Source organism: Pieris brassicae, chromosome 10 (genome assembly GCF_905147105.1).
Source record: "Pieris brassicae chromosome 10, ilPieBrab1.1, whole genome shotgun sequence".
NCBI classification, from domain to species: Eukaryota; Metazoa; Arthropoda; class Insecta; order Lepidoptera; family Pieridae; genus Pieris; species Pieris brassicae.
Window position 1 is genome coordinate 5,488,701 of NC_059674.1, and position 24,869 is coordinate 5,513,569.

General features: G+C 32.8%; 2 protein-coding genes across 8 annotated transcripts in view; one reads left to right on the top strand and one right to left on the bottom strand.

Annotated features, from left to right (window-relative positions):
* The first annotated feature begins 281 nt into the window (after positions 1–281).
* LOC123715638 (lysosomal alpha-mannosidase-like) lies at positions 282–14,168 on the top strand. Its single transcript, XM_045670835.1, has 17 exons — positions 282–306; positions 1,019–1,106; positions 2,074–2,138; positions 2,383–2,509; positions 4,102–4,307; positions 4,404–4,537; positions 4,839–4,975; positions 5,050–5,142; positions 6,587–6,716; positions 7,240–7,312; positions 9,153–9,273; positions 9,729–9,819; positions 10,602–10,692; positions 11,057–11,647; positions 11,883–12,784; positions 12,879–13,365; positions 13,591–14,168. Exons 2-17 carry the CDS (start codon positions 1,042–1,044, stop codon positions 13,770–13,772), a joined length of 3,495 nt encoding a protein of 1,164 aa, XP_045526791.1. The 5' UTR covers positions 282–306; positions 1,019–1,041; the 3' UTR covers positions 13,773–14,168.
* Positions 14,169–15,261: 1,093 nt separating this feature from the next.
* The window catches only part of LOC123715650 (signal transducer and activator of transcription 5B), a 28,943-nt gene continuing 19,335 nt past the window's right edge, over positions 15,262–24,869 (bottom strand). For 3 of the 7 annotated variants that reach the window (XM_045670855.1, XM_045670853.1, XM_045670854.1), the window contains exons 21-22: positions 18,640–18,760; positions 15,262–17,069 (exon numbers count right to left, since the gene is read on the bottom strand). In XM_045670855.1, coding sequence (XP_045526811.1) covers positions 17,037–17,069; positions 18,640–18,760 — 154 coding nt within the window. In that variant the 3' untranslated portion in view covers positions 15,262–17,036. Of the gene's footprint in view, positions 17,070–18,623; positions 18,761–19,275; positions 23,450–24,869 lie in introns of those variants that run through there. The other 4 variants (XM_045670857.1, XM_045670856.1, XM_045670859.1 and 1 more) reach the window with 2 other exon arrangements.

Below are 24,869 nucleotides of genomic sequence, written 5' to 3' on the forward strand. Positions count from 1 at the left end.
GTGTGTATCCGATTAAGGTATAAAGATTATTGTATTTGTATTCTAAAACGTAAATTAGCACAAACTACTGGCCGGTCATTAAGTGGTTAGACTGGTCGAGCACTTACTTACTCCACAACGAATTGAATTTGACACACGGGAGCTGTGTGTTAAGTCAAGATACTAACTAGGGCATTTAATTTTAGGCCTGCCCGACATTATCAGACGACCGCCTCAATGTCCATATTGTGCCGCATTCTCACGCTGAGCTGGGGTTTTCAAAATTTTTCGACGATTACTGGACCGGTGGTGATTTCGATAATACAGGTAACAGATAGATAGTGGTTGGTGAAACAGAACGGACCTATCAGGAACAAATGAATAGATTAACCAACACCGAGGAAAACACTTATCAAATATATCAAACGTCCTGAATTATATATGTTTAAAAAATATGGGTTCTTCATACTTTCCCTAGGGGATAGAACAATTCTGGAACAAAAATGATGAATTACATCAAATTCCTCGTTGGCTCACAATAAGTCTTTGTAGTCCCTCTATCGTACCACGATTTTTGTAAATACCAAGTTTAGGCAGTTAATAGCTGATAAAAAGAGTGACTACAGGACGAGAAGGAAAGCTCTTGGACGAATGCTAGGGTAGAAAACGCGGAGTAAATAATAGATGATATACTAATCTCCTATCTCTTATGTTATGTATACTGCTCCGGAGGTACGAAGCGTAACAGTTAGGCCCCAGGAGCCTCTCTAACGCGGCCTTGTAGGAACTACCCAAGGTTTTAGTGGATATGGCTTACCAAGTCTTTGAATAGCAGAGATTCTGGTGTGGGGCTCTAGCCCCATATACCTGCTTCTTTTGGGGACAGGGGATGTACAAATGCATTTCCACGTCGGATATCAAAAAAAGGATCATATTTGCAACATGCTTTATTTATTGTATTCATCTGAAGTCATGCTAAATTCGAACCTAGGATTGACTGGCGATATGTGTTCTGATAACACGATTGCTATGTTTCCAGTGGACCTTCCAATAGCAGCAACCATGGATAACATGAAAATGGTGTTGGACGCGACGATAACCGAACTTTGGGCAAATAATGAACGAAAGTAAGTATTACTATTCGTACAAGAAATAAAATTCATATAGGTAAAACAATGTTCACTTATCAACGTTAATAAAGAAATACATATTATTTATCAAATTTTGCATTTACTGCGAGTTCTCAAATTAAAGGCGTAGAACGGAAGAGAAGATAGCAATATACTCTCCGCCATTCTTTTTAATCGCCGAGTTATTTGTTTTACATAATGTTTCTAAGGAGCTGTAACCATTTATGGGAATAAATAGAGGTTGTTTTTTTTATCAACTCATGCTAAGTGACACCGCCGCCCATGGGCACACACTGCCAAAAGGCTCTCAAGTGCATTCCTTTTAGGAATTGGCACGCCCAGTTATACATTCGGAGGTGTTTGTTAACACAATTTAGAATATACGGTTACTGTCTGTTTGGGATTTTCTTGTATTTGTGCTTATTACGGTTATAAAATATTTTTTGTAGATTCGTGTAAATTACTGATATATATTATTCATTGTTGTTGTTTATTTCTACTCTTAAATATATCTCTTATATAGTTACACAATACAACAACGAAAACTAGATAGTTTTCGTTGTTTTGTCGCAGTGTTGGCCTAGTGGCTACAGCGTGCGACTCTCATCCCTGAGGTCGTAGGTTCGATCCCCGGCTATGCACCAATGGATTTTCTTTCTATGTGCGCATTTAAGATTAGCTCGAACGGTAAAGGAAAACATCGTGAGGAAGCCGGCTTGCCTTAGACCCAAAAAGGCGACGGCGTGTGTCAGGCACAGAAGGCTGATCACCTACTTGCCTATTCGATTAGCAAATGATCATGAAACGGATGCCGAAATCTGAGGCCCAGCCCTACAAAGGTTGTAGCGCCATTGATTTTTATCGTTTTTAATGAGAAATAGATATCTCAAACCGTAAAATGTTGCTACGATAGCATCTGCTGATATTTGCAGATATTTTTAAACATTCTGTAATTCTTTTTCAGATTCACGCTGTCAGACTCTGAACTTCCATATTTCTTCTATTGGTGGGCGAGACGTGATGGAACTGGTATGTTAAGTTGTATTTTATACAGGACCATGCATGCCCCATATACTCCTAACAGACGCATCCAACCGAGAAAATTATTTAATAAGATTATCATTCCTATAGATATTTTCCTAGGCCTTTTTGGATTTGAATTGTCCAGGCTAGATATTCAAATCGGTATACCCCAGATCAAGGGTACTAGAGCATACAGTTTCACCTGAACCCATAGTTATGTTCTGCAGATTTATAGGTGTTTTTTTGTCAGTACGTCGAATGGTATACCAACTTCTTCGGCAAGGACGTCTCACAATTGTTGGAGGTGGCTGGGGCATGAACGAAGGATCAACAACCAGTTACCAATCTATTATAGACAGCTATACCTACTCTTTAAGGTAAAAATTGAGAAAAATTATGAAACATTTTTTACATACCAAACTACTTAACTTAACCTACAAGCTGAGTACATCTACTCTCGTATATATAACTATTGTTTTAACGCATGAGACAGACTGCAATGCGTACACGATAAACTTTATTCTCTGTCACCTTATGAGCAAGTCATACGCAGAAAAATATTGCATAATTGTAGGTATACATACAAATCATGGTGTTCGAAAACTGTTCACAGATTACATCTCAATATGTATACATATATAATTCATATAGTACTTAAATTTAGTTTTTTGTTATATTAAAAAAAAAATTAAAAGTCTTGGAAGCTTTTACCCGTGATATACCTATATAAAACTTTTTTTTATTCGTATGTGTTTGTAATGGAATAAAATATAGCTATATTATTTATGAGCATTATTGGTTCGACTTCAGCACTCTCATCCTAGAGGTCATACGTTCGTACGCCGGTTGTGATAGACTAGATTCTGTCCCTATTAAACACGCTCGTACGATGAAGAATAACATCGTGTGCAATTTTGCCTATTAGAATAAAGTATCACAAAACAGATACAGTAATCTAAGGCCCAAACCTAGAAGCGTTGTTTAGGTACATTGAAACGTAAGAATTTGTGTAAGTGATGTAGTCTAGACGGTCAGGATTTTCTGTAGGTATGTCAAAAACTTATTAAACGTAGGATACATATTATATGTTACAACCCTATGTCTCAATACTGAGATAGCTTTGACAAACTAACCTATTGTTACGAGCTAGGGGATCGGATAGAAAATGCCGTAGATTTCTTCAAAGGTTTATTTCTTGTAAAATCAATGAGCAATTTATGGGCACTTATTAATTTCAGAAATGCACTTATAGCACACAAAAACACAGTCACTAATTACTTCACTTATACACACTTCACACAGTACTTTATCACTTATATGCACTTTATCGCTTCGGTGTTTCGCTCTTGTTATCGCATTCAAAACTAAAGGCGACTAGTCGCGTTTCGGCTCGCTTATATATCCCTGGGAATAATTCTAAACAATATTCGAGAACTTTCTAGGCGGGCTTGCTACTGAGTAGCGATTGCACCATTCTAGAACGTCCGCACTCTTTGTCTCTTTCGCACGTTGCTCCGTCCTTGTCGTACGGCGTTCTAGAGTGCTCAGTCTAGTTTCGAGAAAGTTCTGATCTTCTCTCTCTCTCTCTCGTATCATTTCGTCCTTGTCTCACACCTAGAAAGTTTGGTCTAGAATATTCCTTCATCAAAGGGGTATACCTAGGCCTGAAAACGCCTGAAAACGGGTCCCCTGAAAACTGCACCACTCTACTACACATGTTCTGAAACCGACTAAAAAAAGGTTTCAGCTTCCTGAAAACTAGGGTAACATTATGGAAATTACAATTGTCTAATATGTGATTGACCCTCTCCTGAAACGGTCAGAAATCATATTACAGCCTGCTGAAAAGTTCTCTAACTAGTGGAAAAATCTAGAAACATTGCAGTCGACCCGTCTTCGTAACACTATATTTGGCGCGAAATGTCTAAATTCTCCCTATTATCTGTGAAAGATGTGTTCTGTTTTACAGAAAATTAAATAGAACCTTCTTATCTTGTGCGAAACCACTCGTGGCGTGGCAATCAGACGTGTTCGGCCATTCCCGTGAGTACGCGTCTCTTATGGCTCAGATGGGTTTCGATGGTCTCTTTGTCAATCCCATTAGCTTTGATGATGAACTGGTTAGGATGGACAGGAATGCTTTGGAGTTTCTGTGGAGAGGGAGTGACGACCTAGGTAAGTGAATAATATTTACAATAGAAAGATAATAGACATTTGTTGTTACGCAGTTCGTAAGCAAGGCCACGATAACATACCATTACTTTTTGCCAGGTATGGAAACAGATATATATACAAACAAACTATTCGATGGGTATTGGTCCCCTCCAGGCTTCTGTTTCAGCATCTCCTGCTTTGACCCACTGCTAGTTACCAGCGAGAAAACCTTCACCAATATTGAAGAACGAGTAAGTACTTCACGCTATAAAAAATCCACCGTTTTTTATCAGTGATGCTACAACCTTTTTAGGCCTTGGCCTCAGATTTCTGAATCTGTTTCATGATCATTTATCAACTTTTCTGGGTCTAAGGAAAACTGGTTTCCCCACGATGTTTCCTTCACCGTTCGAGCGAATGTTAAATGCGCACTAAGACAGATAGTCTATTGGTGCACAGCCGGGGATCGAACCTACGACCTCAGGAATGAGAGTCGTACACTGATGTCACCAGGCCAACACTCCTTTTACATAACTTACTGTTTTATTGTAGGTAAACTTATTCATATCACTAATGAAATTCCGCCAAGCGCCATACTACAAAACGAAACATATTCTGGTGATGATGGGAAGTCGAAATGGGTATTACTCAGCCAGAACATGGTTCAGAAATATCGAGGCTTTGATTGCGTGAGTTAAAACGTTTTAATTCTTGTCCTGTGTTTGTGACAAACGAAATACGTCATAGTGAGTAATTGTTTCAGCGCTGCGAACGAAAAGACGTACGCGGATAGAACACAAGTTTACTTACATTATTCATCACCTCATTGTTATTTAAAGGCTGTACATGATGATCGGTATGTTTTACTGCTTTTAAAGTACTAATTAAAAGGGTAACAATTCTTAACTGACAACTTTATCCCGCTCTCTGACTGCATAACGTTTATTGTCTATCTTTTTATACCGAGGTTGAAATGCATTTTCGGGTTTGATGCGGCTGGCGAAATTTTTTGTAACATCCCAAGGTGGTTTTAATGGGTATTGCTCACCCAGTCTCTGAATAGCAAAGATTCAAGTGTGGGATGAGTCCTACTTATCCTTGCTACTTTCAGAGTCATACCCGAAAATACATTTCCGCCTCGGATATACAAAATAGTACACAACTATAACTAAACAATAATATTTATTTATTTATTGTATAAATGATCTTAATATAAAGGAAGTTGGTGTGGAGGAAACACAAACTGTACACAGTTATTCGGCCCACCAGGACGTGGAACATATTGAAATCATTTACATATATACTAAAGCTAGTGACATATATACTATAACATTATAACATGGCTGACGCACAAACCGTGCAGGCCAAGAAAGGGAAAAAAAAACATTATAACAATCAAACCATTAAAATTGCATGTAAAACGTCATAAATCATTTTTGAATGTCATAATTGAAACACTGACGCGCCATAGATAGCCGATGCAAGAAACCTGTTCTTGTCGAGAATTCTCATTCGAATACAGGATGAGTTCTTATATTCGAATATGTATTATATAATGATCTATAAAATATCATATAAAAAAGCTGGTGTAGGGTTGCCTTAAACATATAACTATTTATTTCCAACACACAAATATACAGTATTTACAATATTCTGAACACTTTTTTATTCATTTATTTACACTTCGTTACCAAAAGAAACAAAATCATAAGTTATTAGACAACGGGCGGCCTTATCGCTAACAAGCAATTTCTACCAGGCAACCACAATACAATAAAAAAACACCTACAGAGGGTAGTACAAGAAGTGCATAATTAATTAACTAAAAAACTTATTTTGAGAACATGTAACATCTAAAGATAAAATATAAATAGTAATATGTATAAACAAAAATGTAATAGCTAATACAAAGGTTAATTGAGTAATAATTAATATATAAGGAGTAGCTAATTACGAGGCAGAAGAAAAATTATCAAAAAGAAGAATTTTAAATAAATTTAAAGACTAAACTCGTCTGATATCAATTGGTAAGGAATTCCATAGCAGGATACCTTACACAGTAGAATTCAGTTTTATGAGTAGGAGTTTTAAGAATTAGATTGTCTAAGGAACGCAAGTCAAAACTTCCGCCAGAAAGGAACATACAAATTAATTTAAATTTAAACCTATAGTAATACAAATAATTAAAAATATATTAAAAGAAAATTAAAAAGTTTGGTCTCTGTCGCAGTGCACCTTGAACTCGCATTGAACGAGGAAAGCAACAGCTCTGCCTTGAATTTATTAATATTTTATTTTAGGCCAACTTTAGAAATGAAACAAGACGACTTTCTTCCGTACGCTTATGACAAAAGTGCATATTTAACTGGATTTTATACATCACGACCAGATTTAAAGTATTTTATTAGAGTTGGTAATGTATTCTTACAAGTAAGTTGTTCATTAATTTTAGATACCATCTTATTTTTCTTATATAGCGAATGGGCAGGAGGCATACCTGGTAGCGTACTCATAAGCGCGTCGCCGGTCTTTGAAGAATCGGTACTCTCTTTTAGTGCAGGACCCTTTGTCGAATTGGTGAAGGTGCGCGGCAAAACCTGCCTTAAAAACTCAGATTTAAAATAATAATTTTACAACTGAGCCAGCCGTTTTATTTTAGAATCCTAACATTCATTTAGATAGTGTTTTAATGCACTTAACAAAAAAGAAATATCTTTATTACAAACAAATCTTTACAGTTGTTGAAGTATCCCAAAAAGTAATAAATGAATACTTGTGTTAGGAAACTCGGTGTTCCTGTGTACACATTTTTTAAGGAGTGCATGTTTGTAGGGGAATAATGGTGTGTGAATGGGTAACATATACCTACAAATGTGTTTTGTGTCCGCATACAAAACACCTAGAGAGAATAATTTATCGAGTTTTCACTTTGAAACTTAATATTTTTTTTCAGATGTCAAAACAATTGCAAGTACTTGCTAAATTAGGATTTGACAATGTTTTAGAGGACTTTATGTGGATCATGGGTAAGTTTCTGCGTAAGCTTGACAATCAAAAATTTATGTACTATTTTGTAGCAGTGTCACAGCGTCTTTCATTTCATTGTTCGAACGGTGAAAGAAAACATCGTGAGAAAACCGCCTTGGCTTAGAACCGATAAGTCAACGGCGTATGTCAGGCGCAGGATCACCTACTTGCCTATTAGATTTATATATGATCAGTGTTCTAGTCAGGGAATCAGGGAATCTAATCCGTGGTTTAAACATGTGCTCCGACCCGAATCTCTATTAAGACTGGTTTATTTATTTATAAGTACTAAAACAACGAGTATGCATAAAATTATTCAAGAAAATATGACATCACAAATTTTACACACATCAGTTATATTAGATATGTTATAATCTAACAAGGGCAATAAAAACAAATAACCACAAAATAATAACTAAAACTAAATGATTATACTTTAGAGCCCATTATATACAAAGTTACGGTAGGTTGGAAGACTGTTGTAAAATATATCAATATTTTCATCAATGTTACTAACATTATACAACAGTAAACAGTGAACTGCTATTCACTTAACCATTAAAAGTCGCAGAAAGGCGAGCCGTAGGTACGTACAGAAGACTTTTACTTCTAATAACTCTAGGATTGCAAAAAAAGGAAAATTTAGCAAGAAGGTTAGTATGAGTATTCAAGTTAAATATTTCATGTCCGATGTCCGATCAACGAATGCTTATCTGAAATAAGCCAAATTTCCGAATATATATTATAGATAATTGTTTAGAATTGCTAAAACATAAATATAGTGTTTAACAATTTTAACCTACATAGTAATTATTGAAGTGAAACTTCTTTATCGGCGTTGGAAATAAATTTACCGTCACATTTTTCCGTTACGCGCCATCTTTTTCTTATTGACTCGAAGAGATTCGAAGCCAGTAATAACAACAATATATAATAACGATAACAATGATAGTAATAATGATATGTAATGATATGTATTACAATTAATGAAATTCTGTAACAATCTGAGTAGTAATAAGGTAAAATGAAATAATTGTATTTTTTGTATTCATGTCTATGATAAAAGCATTTTGTTAAACTTTATCTTATATAACTGTATTTAACCAATTTGTGTTAAGTTGCATACAGTAGATCATTTTTCGAAAAAAAAGGTCATAAAGAAGTTTCACTTCTTACGTGTGTACACTAGTACATGCACACATTTTTTACTTTGTTTGCTGCAAGAAATCAAACAGATCTTGACGTAGAAGTATGTAACAAATATGCCGATGAATTTCCCCTCTCACTTGTCATTGTACATTCGGTGTTGCTACGACTACAGAATTCTAGAGTAAGCAGCTGGTTTGCTGCCCCCCAACCATCCACCCCTGAGCCCTGAGCAAATTGCGGAAAATGTTTTTCCTTCTTCCCCCTATAAACTTATATATGTCAGTCCTACTACTGGTTGGAGGCTGCGAACTGGATGGTTGATGTATAATGTTGTGCTTAAAAATCAAACTCACATATTTGACGTGCAAATGCAACGAAATTGTTGGATTGTAAAAATAATCTAGGATATGACAATTGTGGAGGCGAGGGCGGTACAAACTTCACAGCCTGAGCCAGAACTTCAAGCCCACACCTTGACAAATTTGTAAATCCGCAACTCATGTCATTCCTGACCAAAAGGCAAACGGCGCAAACGACAACTCCAAATCTGGAGGAACTGCTGGCCCACACTGGTTCCTGGTTGCCTGTGTAGTCCTAATAACAATTATATTTAATAAAGTGTTAACAAAAGTCTTCAAAATTAAAAGATAATTATAATTTTGTTTTTAATATTCATATTTTTTATAATAGGTGTAGTTCAAGACCACAATATAATCTCGGGTGCACTACGGGATCACGCTAAAAGTTATTACATTAAGAAGTTAGATGTAGCAATACAAAGAGCTATGGCGTTGATTGAAAGCGGGATTAAGTATGTTTTACACTTATATAATATTTAAAAGTACTAATAAGGTATTCTTTATTTACAATACACTTTACCTACATTGTAATAATAATAATTAAAAATTGATAAAGAGAAATTTAAAACAGATTTATAAAGTTTGGTATCTTTGCTCTTGCATTTCATCACTGTATTGCGATACTTATACTGGCATATACAGGTCACCTGTATATGCCAGGTGCCAACTTAAATCTGTATTAATTATTATTTGATCCGAATTATTTACGAAAATAGCTAAAATTGTGGTATTTAAATTTTGACCTTGAACACAATCACCTTATCCAAAACTAAATCTGTCGAAGGACTAAGTTGCTAATAAATCGCCCTGTTGACGACCACTAGCCGTACTGGCTGAAATTTCATAGTAATACGGAGTCGTGGTTTTATAAGATGAATTAAGAACCTAAACTTAGGATTATTTCCAGCAAACTTCGAAAAAGCCCAGTTTCTCTAAAATACCATCGCTGTGAGTTCAACTCGTCGACATGTGCTATCACGCAATCGCCCTCATTTCATGTAAGTTTATATATAATAGCTGTACTTCACTTAAAATCTCACTATAAATGGAGAATGTGAGACACACCACCCCATTCACATTGTGATAAATAGGACAAAGAAAGTAGTATTGTCTTATAATTGTTTAATCTTACTAATATGTAATGTTTGTTAATGTTGTTGTACAAAGTGTTTAAATGCTATTTTAATCAAAATAAAAGTTATAATATATACAACAAATTTTGTAGCATAAAAAATTCATTGAAAAATTGTGCTTAAAAATCATTTTATCATCTTCAATATTGTTAATTTTTTACCAAGACGTGTATTGTTATTATTTTATATGAATACATTGTAACTGACTAAAAACACCAACACTTTTTTATTTTATACTTCGTTGCCCAAATGTACAACTAAAAAACTTAAATAAAACGGATGGGAACCTTATCGTTTTTAAGCGATCTCTTCCAGGTTGCGATGCATTTAAAAAAATAAGGCAAGGCAAGGTACATAAAACATACAATTACTCAGAAATAATAATGGGACAATTAAATTGACACGTAAAAAAAGGAATTGTTGTATTACTGTTTTACACATTCACAGATTCAAACAGGTATCATTAAATTACTTCCAAAGATTCTTTATACAGTATATAATATAGCTATTTATTTTTGTACGTTCATAAATTATAGAATGAACATCACACTTTGGTCCTTAGACCTTGTTATTGAGTATCAAATTTTAACTTGCTTTTGGGTTCACTTACTTCATACTGTGTGACTCTATGTGAATTTAATTTTCAGATTATAATATATAACTCATTAGCGTGGCGCGTGTCTTCTCCCGTAAGAATACCAGTAGAGAAAGCTAAATATGTCGTGTTTGAGCCAAACGGTAAGATTTAACAATGGGTATAATTCATTAATTTAAGGACAACCGGCGCAACGAACGACTCCAAATCCGATGAGAGAAAAATTCTAAAACTGCGGGCCCATACTGGCTTCAAGTGTCAGGGAAAATAGGCATTCCTAGGAAGCCTATTTCTGTGAAGGGTATTAATAATGTTTGTATTTGTATTTTTTGATAAATTACAATAGTAATAATTATTGTATTTTTTGGAAATTATGTAAGTTTTGGAAACCGCCCCGAGACAGTCACGTTTGTCCTTGAGGTGATAAAACGCTGCTTTTTATTATTGGACGTTACTGCCGAAATGGGTGATTTTTGACATAAAGCCACAAGTTATTATTTGTTTCAGGTAATGTAATAAATGCCTCACTTCTACCAATATCTACCCATGTACTGAAAATTCCTACTCGAAGTACGAAATCAGAACACGAACTAGTCTTCATTGCGACCGATATACCACCTCTGGGTTTTAAATCGTACTTCTTTAAAAAAATAATAAAAGAAAAGCGATCAATAATAAAAAAATTAAGCCCACATCCTCAAAAGAAGTATTATATACGCCAAGCACCAGACGTTTATAATAAAACATATTTTGAAGAAATGTCAAATTATGATGAAGTTGATGACTTAGATAAAGTATATTCGTCGAAATTTGATTATAACAATAATAGAGAATATATAGAAAACAACGTAGATTATGCAGAATCAAATGAAAATAAAAAGGAAGATAATTACGCGTCTATTAATAGTTATTTAGCTGATAACAGAGGTGTTGTAACGCCGCTGTCTGATCAGATCCCAAAAAGAACAGAACCTTACGAATTGTTGTTTACGGAAGAGACTACATTTGGAAAACCGATTTATTTTTTACCTGTAACCGATAAATATGTAGAAATTACCCGGACGACGCCAGTTGTTAATGCTTTCATTAATGAAGATGGTAATTTGATATTTTGTTATTCTACGTCATTAGGACTGGGGCATTTATTTAGGCTCCTGAAATAGTAAAACTATATATGATATGATATTTAGAATATTTTATATAAATCACTAAACTAACATTACTTAGTTTATCCTTTTTTAATAAAAAATCCGGAGACCTAATCTTCGACTGGATCACTAATATTAGAAGACATATTTGCAATATAGTAACGTGTAGATTACAATATTTTCAGAATCAAATACAGAAGAACCGTCATTTCGACAAGATCCAACAGATTTTATTGAATCACCAATAGATGTAAGTGAAACAACGCCATCTTCTTCAGAAGCATACGAATCTGTAACAACAACGATACTGACATCAGAAACGACACAGGCGACAGAAATAATACCATCAACAGAAACTATACAAGCCTCTGAAAGAAGTACGACTGAAGAAATTACATCCACAGATGGAATTTCAACAGAAACATCAACATCAACAGAAGTCACAGAAACTTCAGAAGTACCAACAACAACCAAATTAACGACTGAAGAAATTTCAACCGAACAGACTTCAGAAACAAGCCCAACCGAACAGACTTCAGAAACAAGTTCAACCGAACAGACGTCAGAAATAAGTTCTACAGAAGAGACACAGATTTCAGAGACAAGTTCAACGGAAATGACAGAGCTCTCAAAAAGTTCGACATCCACAGAATCGAATTCAGAAAGTTCAACGGCATCAATGCAAAATGTGATAGCAATTCACGTTACTCGAACAACACATAGATCTTTTACAACAGACGACACACATTTATTAGAAGAAGATTCGATTAGTATAAAACCTGAAGTATTTTCAAAAGATGTAACTCGTACAACAAAAGCAACACTAAGGTCTTATTCGACAGAATTAGCAATACAAGCAATAGCAACAACAGAAACGGCAACACATGAAACTTCAACACTAGAAATAACGTCAGACGTAGTGACAACAATAAAAGACATTGCAAAAGAAACTGAGATTTTAGAGAAAGCTAAAATTGGTTACACTGAGAAACCAAACATAGAACAAACACCAAAATATAGAGTTTATGATATAAAAGATGAATCATATTATGCAGTGCTTTCTAAAGATACATTTATAGAGAATAAGGTAAGTATATTTTCATGCTTCAATCAGTTGGCATTTCGCGACTAACTGGACAATTGACGCAAATAAATAAATAATAAATCCTTTTATTTTCCAGTACATAAAAATAAATTTGGATCAAGACAAAATATCATCGATTAATCTATCAAATAACATTAGCACCTCACTAGACATACAATTTTTCTACTACATATCGGATGATCCAGATAAACTCAACAAACTAAACGAGACATTAAGCCCTGGAGTGTATATATTTAGACCCATGGACCCTAATCCAGTACCAATAATAGATTATTTAGACACAAAAGTATATAAAACAAATATAGTACAAGAAATACATACTGGGTACGCTGATTATGCATCTGTGGTTATAAAACTATATGTCAATAGTCCATTTATAGAATTAGATTGGACTATTGGACCATTACCCGAAGACGATTATGGGAAGGAAGTTTTTATAAGATATTCCACAGGGTTAAATAACGATGGAGTGTTTTATACCGATTCGAACGGACGGCAAACGGTTAAAAGAATTAAGAATAGACGAGCTACGTATGAACCATATAATATTGATGAAATAGCTGGTATGTATACGTTTTTTTGTCTTAACGGTAATATTCAAAGTCGCATGGTAACGTGAACTAAGACTTCCGTATATCATAATTGTTTTCAAGCAAGAGTCCAAAGTGAGATCCACGTATGACAAAATTCAATTCAACTTATTTTGGTGGCACTCTGGCAAAAATGTTATTTAGTAACCATAGTAGATAAAGCTTCGATATATAGAAGAATAAATTTATATATTACAGCAAAAAACTTCAATGGATTTATCCAAAACCAGTATAACTGGTCTGGCTCAGATTTTTGTAACTGTTTCGTGATATTTTATTCTAATAAGCAAGTTATCAGCCTTGTGCCTGACACACGCCGTCGACTTTTTGGATCTAAGGCAGCATGCATGCAGTATGTTTTAGTCACCTTTTTTCCTTAATCATAATCAACGAACGAATCGCACGAAATCGACTTACGACCTAAAGGAAGAAAGTCACAAGCTGATGCCACATATACACTGCTTATTAAGAATTAAAAGATTATAGACTGTGCTTAATCTATGTGCTGTCACAGTTTTGATGGGTTTTCACTCTGGAGTGTAAAATATATTTCACATGTTCAAACGCACCATAATTGCTCAATCGTCTGAGTTTTACACAGTATGCGTTTAATTTTGAAACGAAAGTTAAAATTTCAGGTAACTTTTATCCAGTCACATCAAAAATTTATATAGAAGATACAGAGAAAGACATTCGTTTCGCAGTTTTCAACGATAGATCACAAGGCGGATCTTCCTTAATACCAGGAACCATAGATCTTATGATCCACCGTCGAATTATGACCGACGACTCGGGCACTAATATATTTTTAAACGAAACTATGGACGGAAAAGGGATCACTATAAGTGGGAAGCATTATTTATATCTATCCAAATCTAAATATAAACCGAATAAAGTGTTCGAAAAGAAGTTAGCCAAAGAAATTGAGTTAAAACTTGTATATTTGATTTCGAATACGAAAATGCATCTACAAAAATGGCTGACATTGACAAATGAATTTTCAGGGATTGACAAACTGCCATTGGGCGTTCACGTTTTGACATTACAGAATTGGAATGATGGAACACTATTAATCAGACTAGAGAATTATTTAGAAAAATGCGATACTGTTAAAACAGGGGTGAAATATGTGTTCTTAAAGAATTTATTTTATAACATAGGAATAGAGAATATAAAAGAGACAACATTAGCAGCTAATGAATGGAAATCAGAATTTTTACAACTGAAGTGGGAGACAAACGGAAGTTTTTTCAAAAATTTTAATGAGTATTATGGTACTGATAAAGTGGAATATGATTTAGATGAAATCAGAGCTGATGATGAGGATTTAGATAATGGTATACGACTAGTGCCACAACAGATAAGGACGTTTGTTGTTTGGTTTAATAATAAAAATCTTTAAGGTTATATTTGTAATAAAATAAATAAAAATTGACACGTGACTCGTCCTATCATAAATAAATAACCTTCGTTTTACTGAGTTATTTTTAATTAAAATTCTTAATACGACATAATTATTACGTCAACCCCTAAAATTAATGCTCGCATTGTGCGCCTTAACTGTCTTCAAATATGAGTTCTTTTTTAAAGAACAAGGGATAAGAGGCTGACCTGATATAACTGATACCGCCCATGGACAATGACTCTGTCAGAACTCCTGAGGACGTACTCAGCCTTTTACAAATTGGTAGGCTCTAATCTTGAAGGACCTAGGTCGATTTGGTTCGGAAATACTTTATTAAGTAGGTATTCCATATAGTGGTGGTGCGCAGCAGAAATGCCTTATAAAGCGCTCAAGAATTTTTCATCAAGAATCATTCGATATCTGGTTTTACTGTATTATATATGGGTAGTAAATAAAATACCAGGTAAACAATCAATATGTATTTATTACATCTACATATATAACGAAAGCAGACGGACACATGCATATCTACTATCGAATTAGCATTTCTTTAATATACGGATCGTTGACTAAAAATCTGATCTGTGTATGTATTCTCGTAATTGTAACGTACTCCAACGGTCCGATATTAAAGAATTACTCTTAAATAACCGCTATATTACCTTCTCGCTTATTAATTGTCAAAAAAAAGTGAGCACGCGGAATCGGATAGCGGGAACCATTGGACATTTGTGCGAGCGAGAAAGCAATAGAGCTGTCATTCAATACATAGAAGCTAAAGGCATAGAAAAAATTTTGTCATCTTCCGAAAATAAGGCCACAGATATCACACTTAATTCAAAGGCCGACAATTCAGTCATAGATTTTTAAATGGAAAACTGCGAATTGTCAAAATTAAATAGTTCATAAGACATTTGCTGCAGTGGGAGTTGCATCGTCTCAATAAATTCGAAAAGTATTTAATCCCTAATATGAAACTAGTTTCGTAGCGCTCTTGACATAGGACGCATTCGTTATGTTCATCTATGGCTTAAGACAAGGCCGTAAGTACGGCTTTTGCTAAGATTTTAATGGACATTCTTTAGTTGTGATATACAAAGAAAAGTTTTAATAAAATATGGCAGGCACACTAGTCCCTTTCGTAATCTTTAGTAACCACGATTGTTGATTGTAAAAAGGTTATAAAAGAAGCGATAGAAACGTGAACTGAAATCATCTATATCCAGACTTAGATCTGTTTTTTCAAAATTATTTTATACACCGTGAAACGTCATTAGGTTATATATTTATGATTAACCATAGAGGCGTCTTATGTGTCAAGAGGTAAATTCACGCGCGTTGTCATGTGTCAAAATAAATGCGTAGGATATCGTTTACACAGGTGACTATAAATTCACTGTTCATAAAATCTATTTTACATAAAAGATATAGATTTAAAACGATTTATATATTTAAATGCAGTAATCAAATATTTTTACTGATAATGGCACTAACTATGAAAATTAATCTCAATAATTTGTAAATGAAAATATTTGAACATTCATTATAGTGCCACAAGCTTATTCATTTATAGGTTTTCAATTTCAAGAATAGTGTCAAATATGCTGGTGGCACAGTTAAGGTGCATCTTAAAACTAACGCATAAGTTAAAGAACAGACTGAGCGATGTGTTTTCAAATTAGACAAAGATATCAAAAATTATAGAATATGTCAATTAAGTACTCATTAGTGCTGGCACAATTATATTTTTCTATGAAAAGTATCGCTCATTTCATTCTCTAGATTGCTTATCTAATTGGCGTGCAAATTTGCGCGCCATTAAAAATGACAATTGACTGTGAACATTGACAGTTATAATAAGTAATCATTTGTATAATCTACGCAATTGTTATATAACATAATATCAATTCTTTGTTTGCAATTAAAATCTTTATTTCTACAAATGTTTATAATGTAACTATAATTGTCAAGTGACAACTTCTTAAGCTATGTTCCTTGGTAAAATAATCACTATAATAGTTTTTTAATCTCTAAATAAAACATTTTAATAAAGGCATCGAAGTACATAAAGTTAAAAATACATTTAAAATATTAAGACCCATTCAAAGAAAAATAATAATTGTCATAACTTTTTTATAATATTACATCTGTCAGCCAGAACTGTCATTTGTCATATGTTGCGGTTTTTATTCATTTTTATTTTATCATATATATATTTCTTGCATTTCTATGGCACTTGTTACTTGTTATTTAACGCTGGTTTTTTGGGCACCTGTAAAATATATGCACACAAAAATAAGGACAAATTATTTTATAACAAAGGTATTCGATATGTTCATCGAATTCTATATTTTGAATTCAGAAACTTTTTAAAATCTTGCTCAGACAGATGATAAAATAGAATGATACTCTTTTTTTTCAATTTACTTAATTAATAACCTAACGTCAGCAAGACGCGCTGTCACATCCATTTGACAGATATAATGTTGATATGATTCAATTAAAATATTAACAAAAACGTTTTAGAGTTGATTGTGAATACAAGGTTTTATCTATAATGTGTTTTTTCTTTCTAAATATTGTGTCTTTGATAGAGTGAATTAAAGATAACATATTTTGTTTTCGAATGATATAAGTGACTTCAACTTTGCTGGACTATCACAAAACTGACATCTTTTATAAACCTTCCACGACTTGAAACGCTGAGTTATGCAGTTAAATTATCCGTTAAGTTCTTCTAAACCAGATTATACATTTATCATGCACTTATTTAATTTAGCAGTCAGGTTCAGAACTTGAATCTCTGACATTTGGTCTTTAACCCACTTGGCGACAGGCATGACTCACTTATAATATACTTTTTTAACCAATTAGAAATATCTGCATATTTTTATGTATCGTATATTATATTCGTTCTAGAAAATTTGTTGTTACATTATCTCATGCTTGCTTACGTGACTACACATACTCTATTAGTGTTAGTGAGTCACACCCGTCGCTTAGTATTACTAACGAATTCAGACGTAACCTACGTAATTAAAGACAAACGTTCCTCCAGTGAATCATAAGCAAAGAAAGCTAAGCTAAGATCTGCACTTATATCCTACGTCTGAATTCGTTGGTATTACGATATCAACTGGGTTTAGAATAATCATTGTGACAATAGCCACAGCAACCCTTAAACTGTTTCAATCTAATTTACAGATAGAAGACTAGATAAGTTATATATGTATAGTGTTTCTAAACGTTTTTGTGCCATACCTCACCTTAGCCTTTGTAATGACACCCCCCCACAACAATTCAATTTTTAAAAAAAAAAATGATTTTAAAAAATGAACTTATCATTAAAGCTTTTTAATTGTTCACTTAAAAAGCTTTAATGATAAGTTTTAGGAAGAAATCACTAGAAAATTGTTAACAAAACATATTAAATTTGAATTCTAAATAATTTTAATAAATTTACGAATAGGACGCACGTTGGGACACACTGCATTTATACTCTTCAATAGAGAATAGAAATTAACAAAGTTCAAAATGCTAATGAAGGATACGTCAAACATGCTTAGACAATGAATGTTGTTTTATTTCACACAGACGTCTAAACTAATTAAACTTATAATGTTTTCTGAACAATTCTTATTTTGATATTTTCAAGCGTGTGTGACGGTTGGGTCTGGCAGAAATTTTAAATCTAATAAAAAGGCGATGGACTTTCACAAATGCAGAGTACACAAAAATTTTGTCACATTTGAAAGGCTTACTTATTTAATGTGTTAATAAAAACTCTGTAAATTAAATTGAAAATAAGCATGCATAAAAATCTCACCTCATTTCATACTAACATTTCCACCGTAAAAGTCGAAATCATCGAAACCATCCGGCTCGAACGCGCGTATCTGCTCAAACAGCTCGCTGTCCATGAAACTGTTCTCGGTTTGCGCAGGCGTCGATGCGCTGAAGTAACTGTGGTGTGTTTCAAGTGTTTTATAAGTGTTATGTGTATGTTTTGTAGGTTTAATGTTTGTTTGGTGTATGACGTATATGTGTGGAATGTTGTAATATTGACAAGAAAATGCAATGTTTAAAATTCCAATAAAATAATTCAACATTTCGCGTTTGAATTATTCCAATATATGTTTTTCGTATATATTTGTAATAATATAGTATTTAATGAAGTGTAGTGTGTTCGAAGTGTTCCACCAAGGCAGCAACGGATCGGGAAAGAAAGAAAATGCAACACGTTAGCGGTCGTTAGAAGAAACAGAAAAAACAAAACCGTATCATCAATGTCGCCAAAATGTCACCACAGACTATAAATTACAATTTAAATTACGCTAAAACAAAACAAAGTAGAAAATGTCAAAATTAAAATAAACGACCGTCTGTGTTGCATTTTCGCGTGGTTCGAATTTTGAATTATCCTTTTTCTTATTTAAACTTAGCGAAAAAGCAAAATTCAAAATTAAAAAAAAAAACACTATCGAAATCTCACATATATTTATCATAAATACATCCAAACGTACAACATTGTCATGTATATTTATTATTATATCTAGTCAAATTAAACAGTAATATACTTATTTTTGCTTATATCATAACACTTATGTTTGATAAAATTTAATAAAATGCGATAGATTCTCATAAAAGTACGTAATTATTTGATTGTAAAATATAAACTAATATTAATAATAACATCTCACAGTTCAATATAATCTCGGCTGTGTTTAACTTGAGTAAAAACGATATACTTTATCAAGTAACACTTAAAAAAATTAACTCCCCATAAGCATTTCTCCAAAAACATTGCCAACTCAAAAAATATAATATTATCGGTTTTAGCATAGCAACTTTAAATTTAAAGTTTTTGAGATGGAGAACAATGGATATGGTAGTTAAAATGATTTTAAATAGTCATTTCTATTACCTCTTAACGGGAAACCTTCGAATAACCAATAATGTATTCGTATGTATATCAGTTACTATGTGTTTCACAACAAATATATTTAAAAAATCCACAAATTATTACTTTATTCAAAAAGTGGCAGAGTTTTTCTAGCGGTTTTCGTATACATTTTTTATTACCTTTATTATATTAACTCAACTTAATATTCTAACGCATTTTATCAAGAATATCTTTGAGCACATTTAATATATATTTATAATAGTCACATCCATTAAAAACCTGATCATTACTAAACTCAGACAATACTTTTGTGCATTTAACATCTATTCTTTAAATCACCACACAAATTCACGTAGTCTGTGCATCTTTAAAAATAATAGTCTGTGGTACAGCTTAAAGGTTTCTCAGAAAATTTACCGTGGACAATTATTGTATGTGTGATATGTTAATAGCTCTATTTTCAATCGAGATCAAATAATAAAATCGATATGACGAGAATAATTACGATATATAGATAAAAATAGAAAAAATCTTAAACCATACAGGATAAATACGTTTTAAGATATATAAAAATTTTAGCAATATATTTGAAAATAGGCCACGGAAAACAATTTTTATATGTATAACAGGACATTCAGGACGGAGTGGGTTACAATTAAATGTTCTTAAAAAACTATCCCAAACAGGAAAATTTCACTTTTAAAATGTATAACGTTTTCAAAAATTCCCTAAACCACGATAGGAAAACGTTTTCAAACGATTCATTGATTTTGTATGAAACATTAGTAGTGCTGAAAATAAGGAACTCGAGACTCTTTCAAACGTGATATGTAGTTTTTTTTAATTGACACCTTTATTAACCTAAAATTATATAAAAATACTGTTAACAATCGTTAAAATTCGATATTAAGCTTAATTACCTTGGAACGTAAATAACTTGTAATTGTATAATCAGTAAAAATTAGGACAAATCCAAACAAATTAGGATTTTTATCACTTTTTGACTTCATTTCCTCAGAATTTAATTTAAAAGAATATAGTTCACAACAGAAACTTCGCATTTTTAGTAATAGTTATAATAAACAAATACTTGATTTCATTACGTCAAAGTTCGTCCATTTCTAAATACCAAAACGTATTTTTAGCCTTGTGTAATATGTCATTTTCCCAGCACTCAAAATTCATTAAGTGTTTCTTTAAGATACTAAGTCTAGCAACTAGCTTAGTTCGCCGTTGAATAAACAGCCTGGCCTCTTAACTAAACATCGCCGTTTAAGTAGCGGCCTCAAAGATATTATATATTATATATATAGGCCAGTTGATCAAACAGCTAGGCAAATGATTTGCTTCGATGACGTTCATTACTTGCCTAACCTGTTTACTGTTCATTTAAATTTAGTTTTACTTTCTGCCAATCTCAAACTCGAAACAAAACTCTCCTAACTGTCAATATGGCGCGGAAACTACAACTTTGATGAGTGTAGTGAAAAAAATAATGTGAATTTAGCTGTGATTGACTCAAGCAATTTAATTTTTGAAGAAATATTTGTAATGTCAGATGTTTAATCTCTATTATTTCTACCACTCTATCGTATGATTGGCCTAAGCATTAAACAGCCTGTTTATTAAATGTTGTTATATACTGTACGGCTGAATATATTTAAGGCCGCTAGTTAAACGGCGCTATTTAGTAAAAAGGCTAGGCTGTTAATTGAATGGAATTATTAAGCTTGGCTGCGACATAAAAATAGCATATTCACTGAAAAATCTGAATATAGTAAAATCAATATGAAATTTCGCAACTGGACGTCAGTTAATCTTAATCTCGTCAAAACTATAATAAAATACTTGTCAAGCAATAATTTGCGTTCTCGGGAAAACAATTGACATATAAATGACATTTGACATTTCAAATAAAATACAGCGATATTTCTCCTTTTCTATGATGAAGACATGTCTAAAATTTATTTTGGCAAGGGAACCACAACATTTAACACCAATTTGATTCCTACCTACATACCATCGAAAACATCAATTAGTTATAACAATCAACTTCGTAAAATTGTCTATATAGACACACTTTCTCTCCATAATGTAATGAGAACCGAAAATTTTAAATAAAATTAAGAGATTCCTGCATGAAATGGGACTAAAGCGACAAAATTGAGTTTTAAGAATCAGTCGTTACTTTAAAGTTAATGAAGTATGACGCGAGCACGCATTATACTTGCAGCACGTTTGCGGTGCCTACATAACCAGTCAAAAACGTACACCTTGAACTTTAAAATTATATATAATTGAGGGATGATGGTATTAATTATTATGTATAAGAAATATATTTTCTTACTGACACAAGAGCGATAAGACTGTCTTGACTGATTATCATTTTTAATACACAAACAATATTGCAACAAGGTAAAATTTTCGGTCCATTACACTTTGTATATTTTACACTTTTGGTCCTCTTTATAGTTGAAGGATGGTCGTACCGCAACTATAAAAAATATTACATCATTTTAAACACTTGGGCTTAGTAGGCTCGTACATCTACGTTCCCAACACGTAACCCAAGTGTTATTACGTACTCGTAGTACGTAATAACACGAACTATTCCCGGTCGTATTACGATTTTGATATATGACTCATATGCGCTAAGTTCGATTTCTGGAGTCTCGATTTTGAATCGTATACGAAGATGGATGTAGTCTAATGTATATGTGTAATATCAGATTTTTCGACCCTGAACTCTTGAATAGTATTCAATTTATTTTTGATGACTACAGTGCATGTTATAGTACAGATAGACTAAGGTAATGACAAAAACTGGAAATCTAATTATTGGTCCCTATTGAAAGTCATAAGTCTTACAAACATCAATTTCGCAAATAATCATAAAAATATAAATTAAAAGACAAAACTAAATGTATAAATAAGTATGTGTTGTTATAGCTTAACAATTTTCGTGAACTACCCTCATGTGTAAAAATCTTAAGCTCTCAACTGTATTACCTAAAACTGCCTTACGTTCATATCGTCATAACAATTTGTCAAAAAGCGATAAATACTTTACGTCGTCGAAATTAGACTGATTTAACAAATATGAGGGTACATCCATAAAACATTATCTAGCACATCGTAAGCTCAATTTGCCAAAGAGAGAAATGCTTAAGTAAAACTTCGATTTAGATTTTATGCATAATATGAGAGTATTCGCATAAAATATTAACACCATAAAAAATCACGAGAATTAAGGACTCGACCCAAGCTATCTGCTCTTCAGAGAGCTGGGTGAGATTATCGATAAATCTTGGGTATTTATGTCGATGCATAATTTAGTCCAAATTCAAAAGCTAATTTGGTCTTTACTCTCAATGTTATAGGGTTGATTTTACTTTAGATATTATGACGGTAGCTCTTTAGTAGTACCGTAGTAGACCTTTGAGACATTTTTATATGAATTTTGTTAGCTTTCCTAAGAAAGAAAATTACTTAATTTTGAATAAGCTGAAATTTAATTCAAAGCCAATCCACGTCCTTAACTCTATACCTATTCTACTAATAAATCACAAAACTTAAATCTAATAAAAATACTAAAATATTGCATTTTTTTTATCAAATTGAGATTTTTTTATTTTTCATTTTAAAAAAGCAGTCTTGATTCTTTTGGAAAAATAATACTTAAAAAAATGGATGTGACTACTAAAACAAACTTAAACTAAATCTTCATGCTTCAATAGTCAATCATGTACCTAAAGAAAAACACAAAAAAATAATAGAAATAACAGAAAAAAATTAAACACATGCAAAAATTAATCAATAAAATTAAAAGGCGTTTTAAAACACAAGTAAACAAAAATGAGTCGTTAAAAGTTGATCATACATCAGTGAAATAGCTGGGCAGTTACGAGTGCATAGTTGTCAAATCAGAATTAGTCGGTGAAAAATATCTTTTTAAGCAGACCTTGTGATAAAAATGTAATTTTCAGTAAATTTAAGTTATGAAAAAGGAAATGTCTAACCTAACCTAAGTCCCGTAGTCCCGACTATTTATCAAACTGCCCATTCCAGCATTTTTACCGGCATTTTACAAGTCTGCTTACGTATTTTTAGTACTGACATTGTAAAGCGTAATAATAGCAATAAAAAAATATCTGCCCATTACATTTTTCAACTGATAACAATTTCTCTTATACATAAATAACAGTGAAAAAAATTAATTTCCCAAATTAAAAGATGAATCAGTAAAAAAATCTTATTTATAGAATTGTCTTTTGTTAAATAGCTTTTACAAGGAAAGAAAACACTTTTTTTAACGGATTGAAGCTATGTATTATTATAAACTTATAATTATTTAACATAATTTTAAATTTCTCCCGACGTTTCGCGTGCTTTACAGCGTGCGTGGTCACGGTGACTGAAGACAGAAGGTGTTGAATGTCAAAAGTATCACAGCTGTAGAGAAAGTTGTGTTTTCTGTATTTATTTCCCCGGAGTTGATATCGGACAGGATTTTGCAGAAATGACTCACGGTGTTCACTAATCCGTTAAAAAAGTGTTTTCTTTAAACGTGTAAAAGTTATGTTCAGTCCAGTATCATTTAATCTAATCGGGTTTATTCTAGCCGGGTAACGGCATGATTTAATAAATAAAATTATTCATTTTGCGAATTATTTTACCTAGCTTTCACAAGGTGTATATATATATATATATAAAACAATCGTCGAATACTTGAGGCCAAAATGAGCCCTTTAGTTTTTACCACACTCATTCTAACATAAATGTTACTAGATTTACGAACTCTTCAATAATGCAAGTTAGTTTTTTGTTACTACCCCCAATGTTATCTTAGTTATAAGCTCATGTTTTAAACAAAGCCAGTTGTTACCCAGTTTCAAACAAAGTGCTTCCATTGAACATATCTCTAAACATACAACCGCCACCGAAACTCGCGTTAATTAAAAATAAAACATTTACGATCATAAAGAAAATACTTTTTTACCGGATTGAAGCTATGTATTATAAACACCGTGACCACGTACGCTGTAAAGCACGCGAAACGTCGACGTTAAAATTATGTAAAACAATTACAAGTTTATAATAATACATAGCTTCAATCCGGTAAAAAAGGGTTTTCTTTAAATGTGTAAAAGCTATGTTAACAAAAGACAA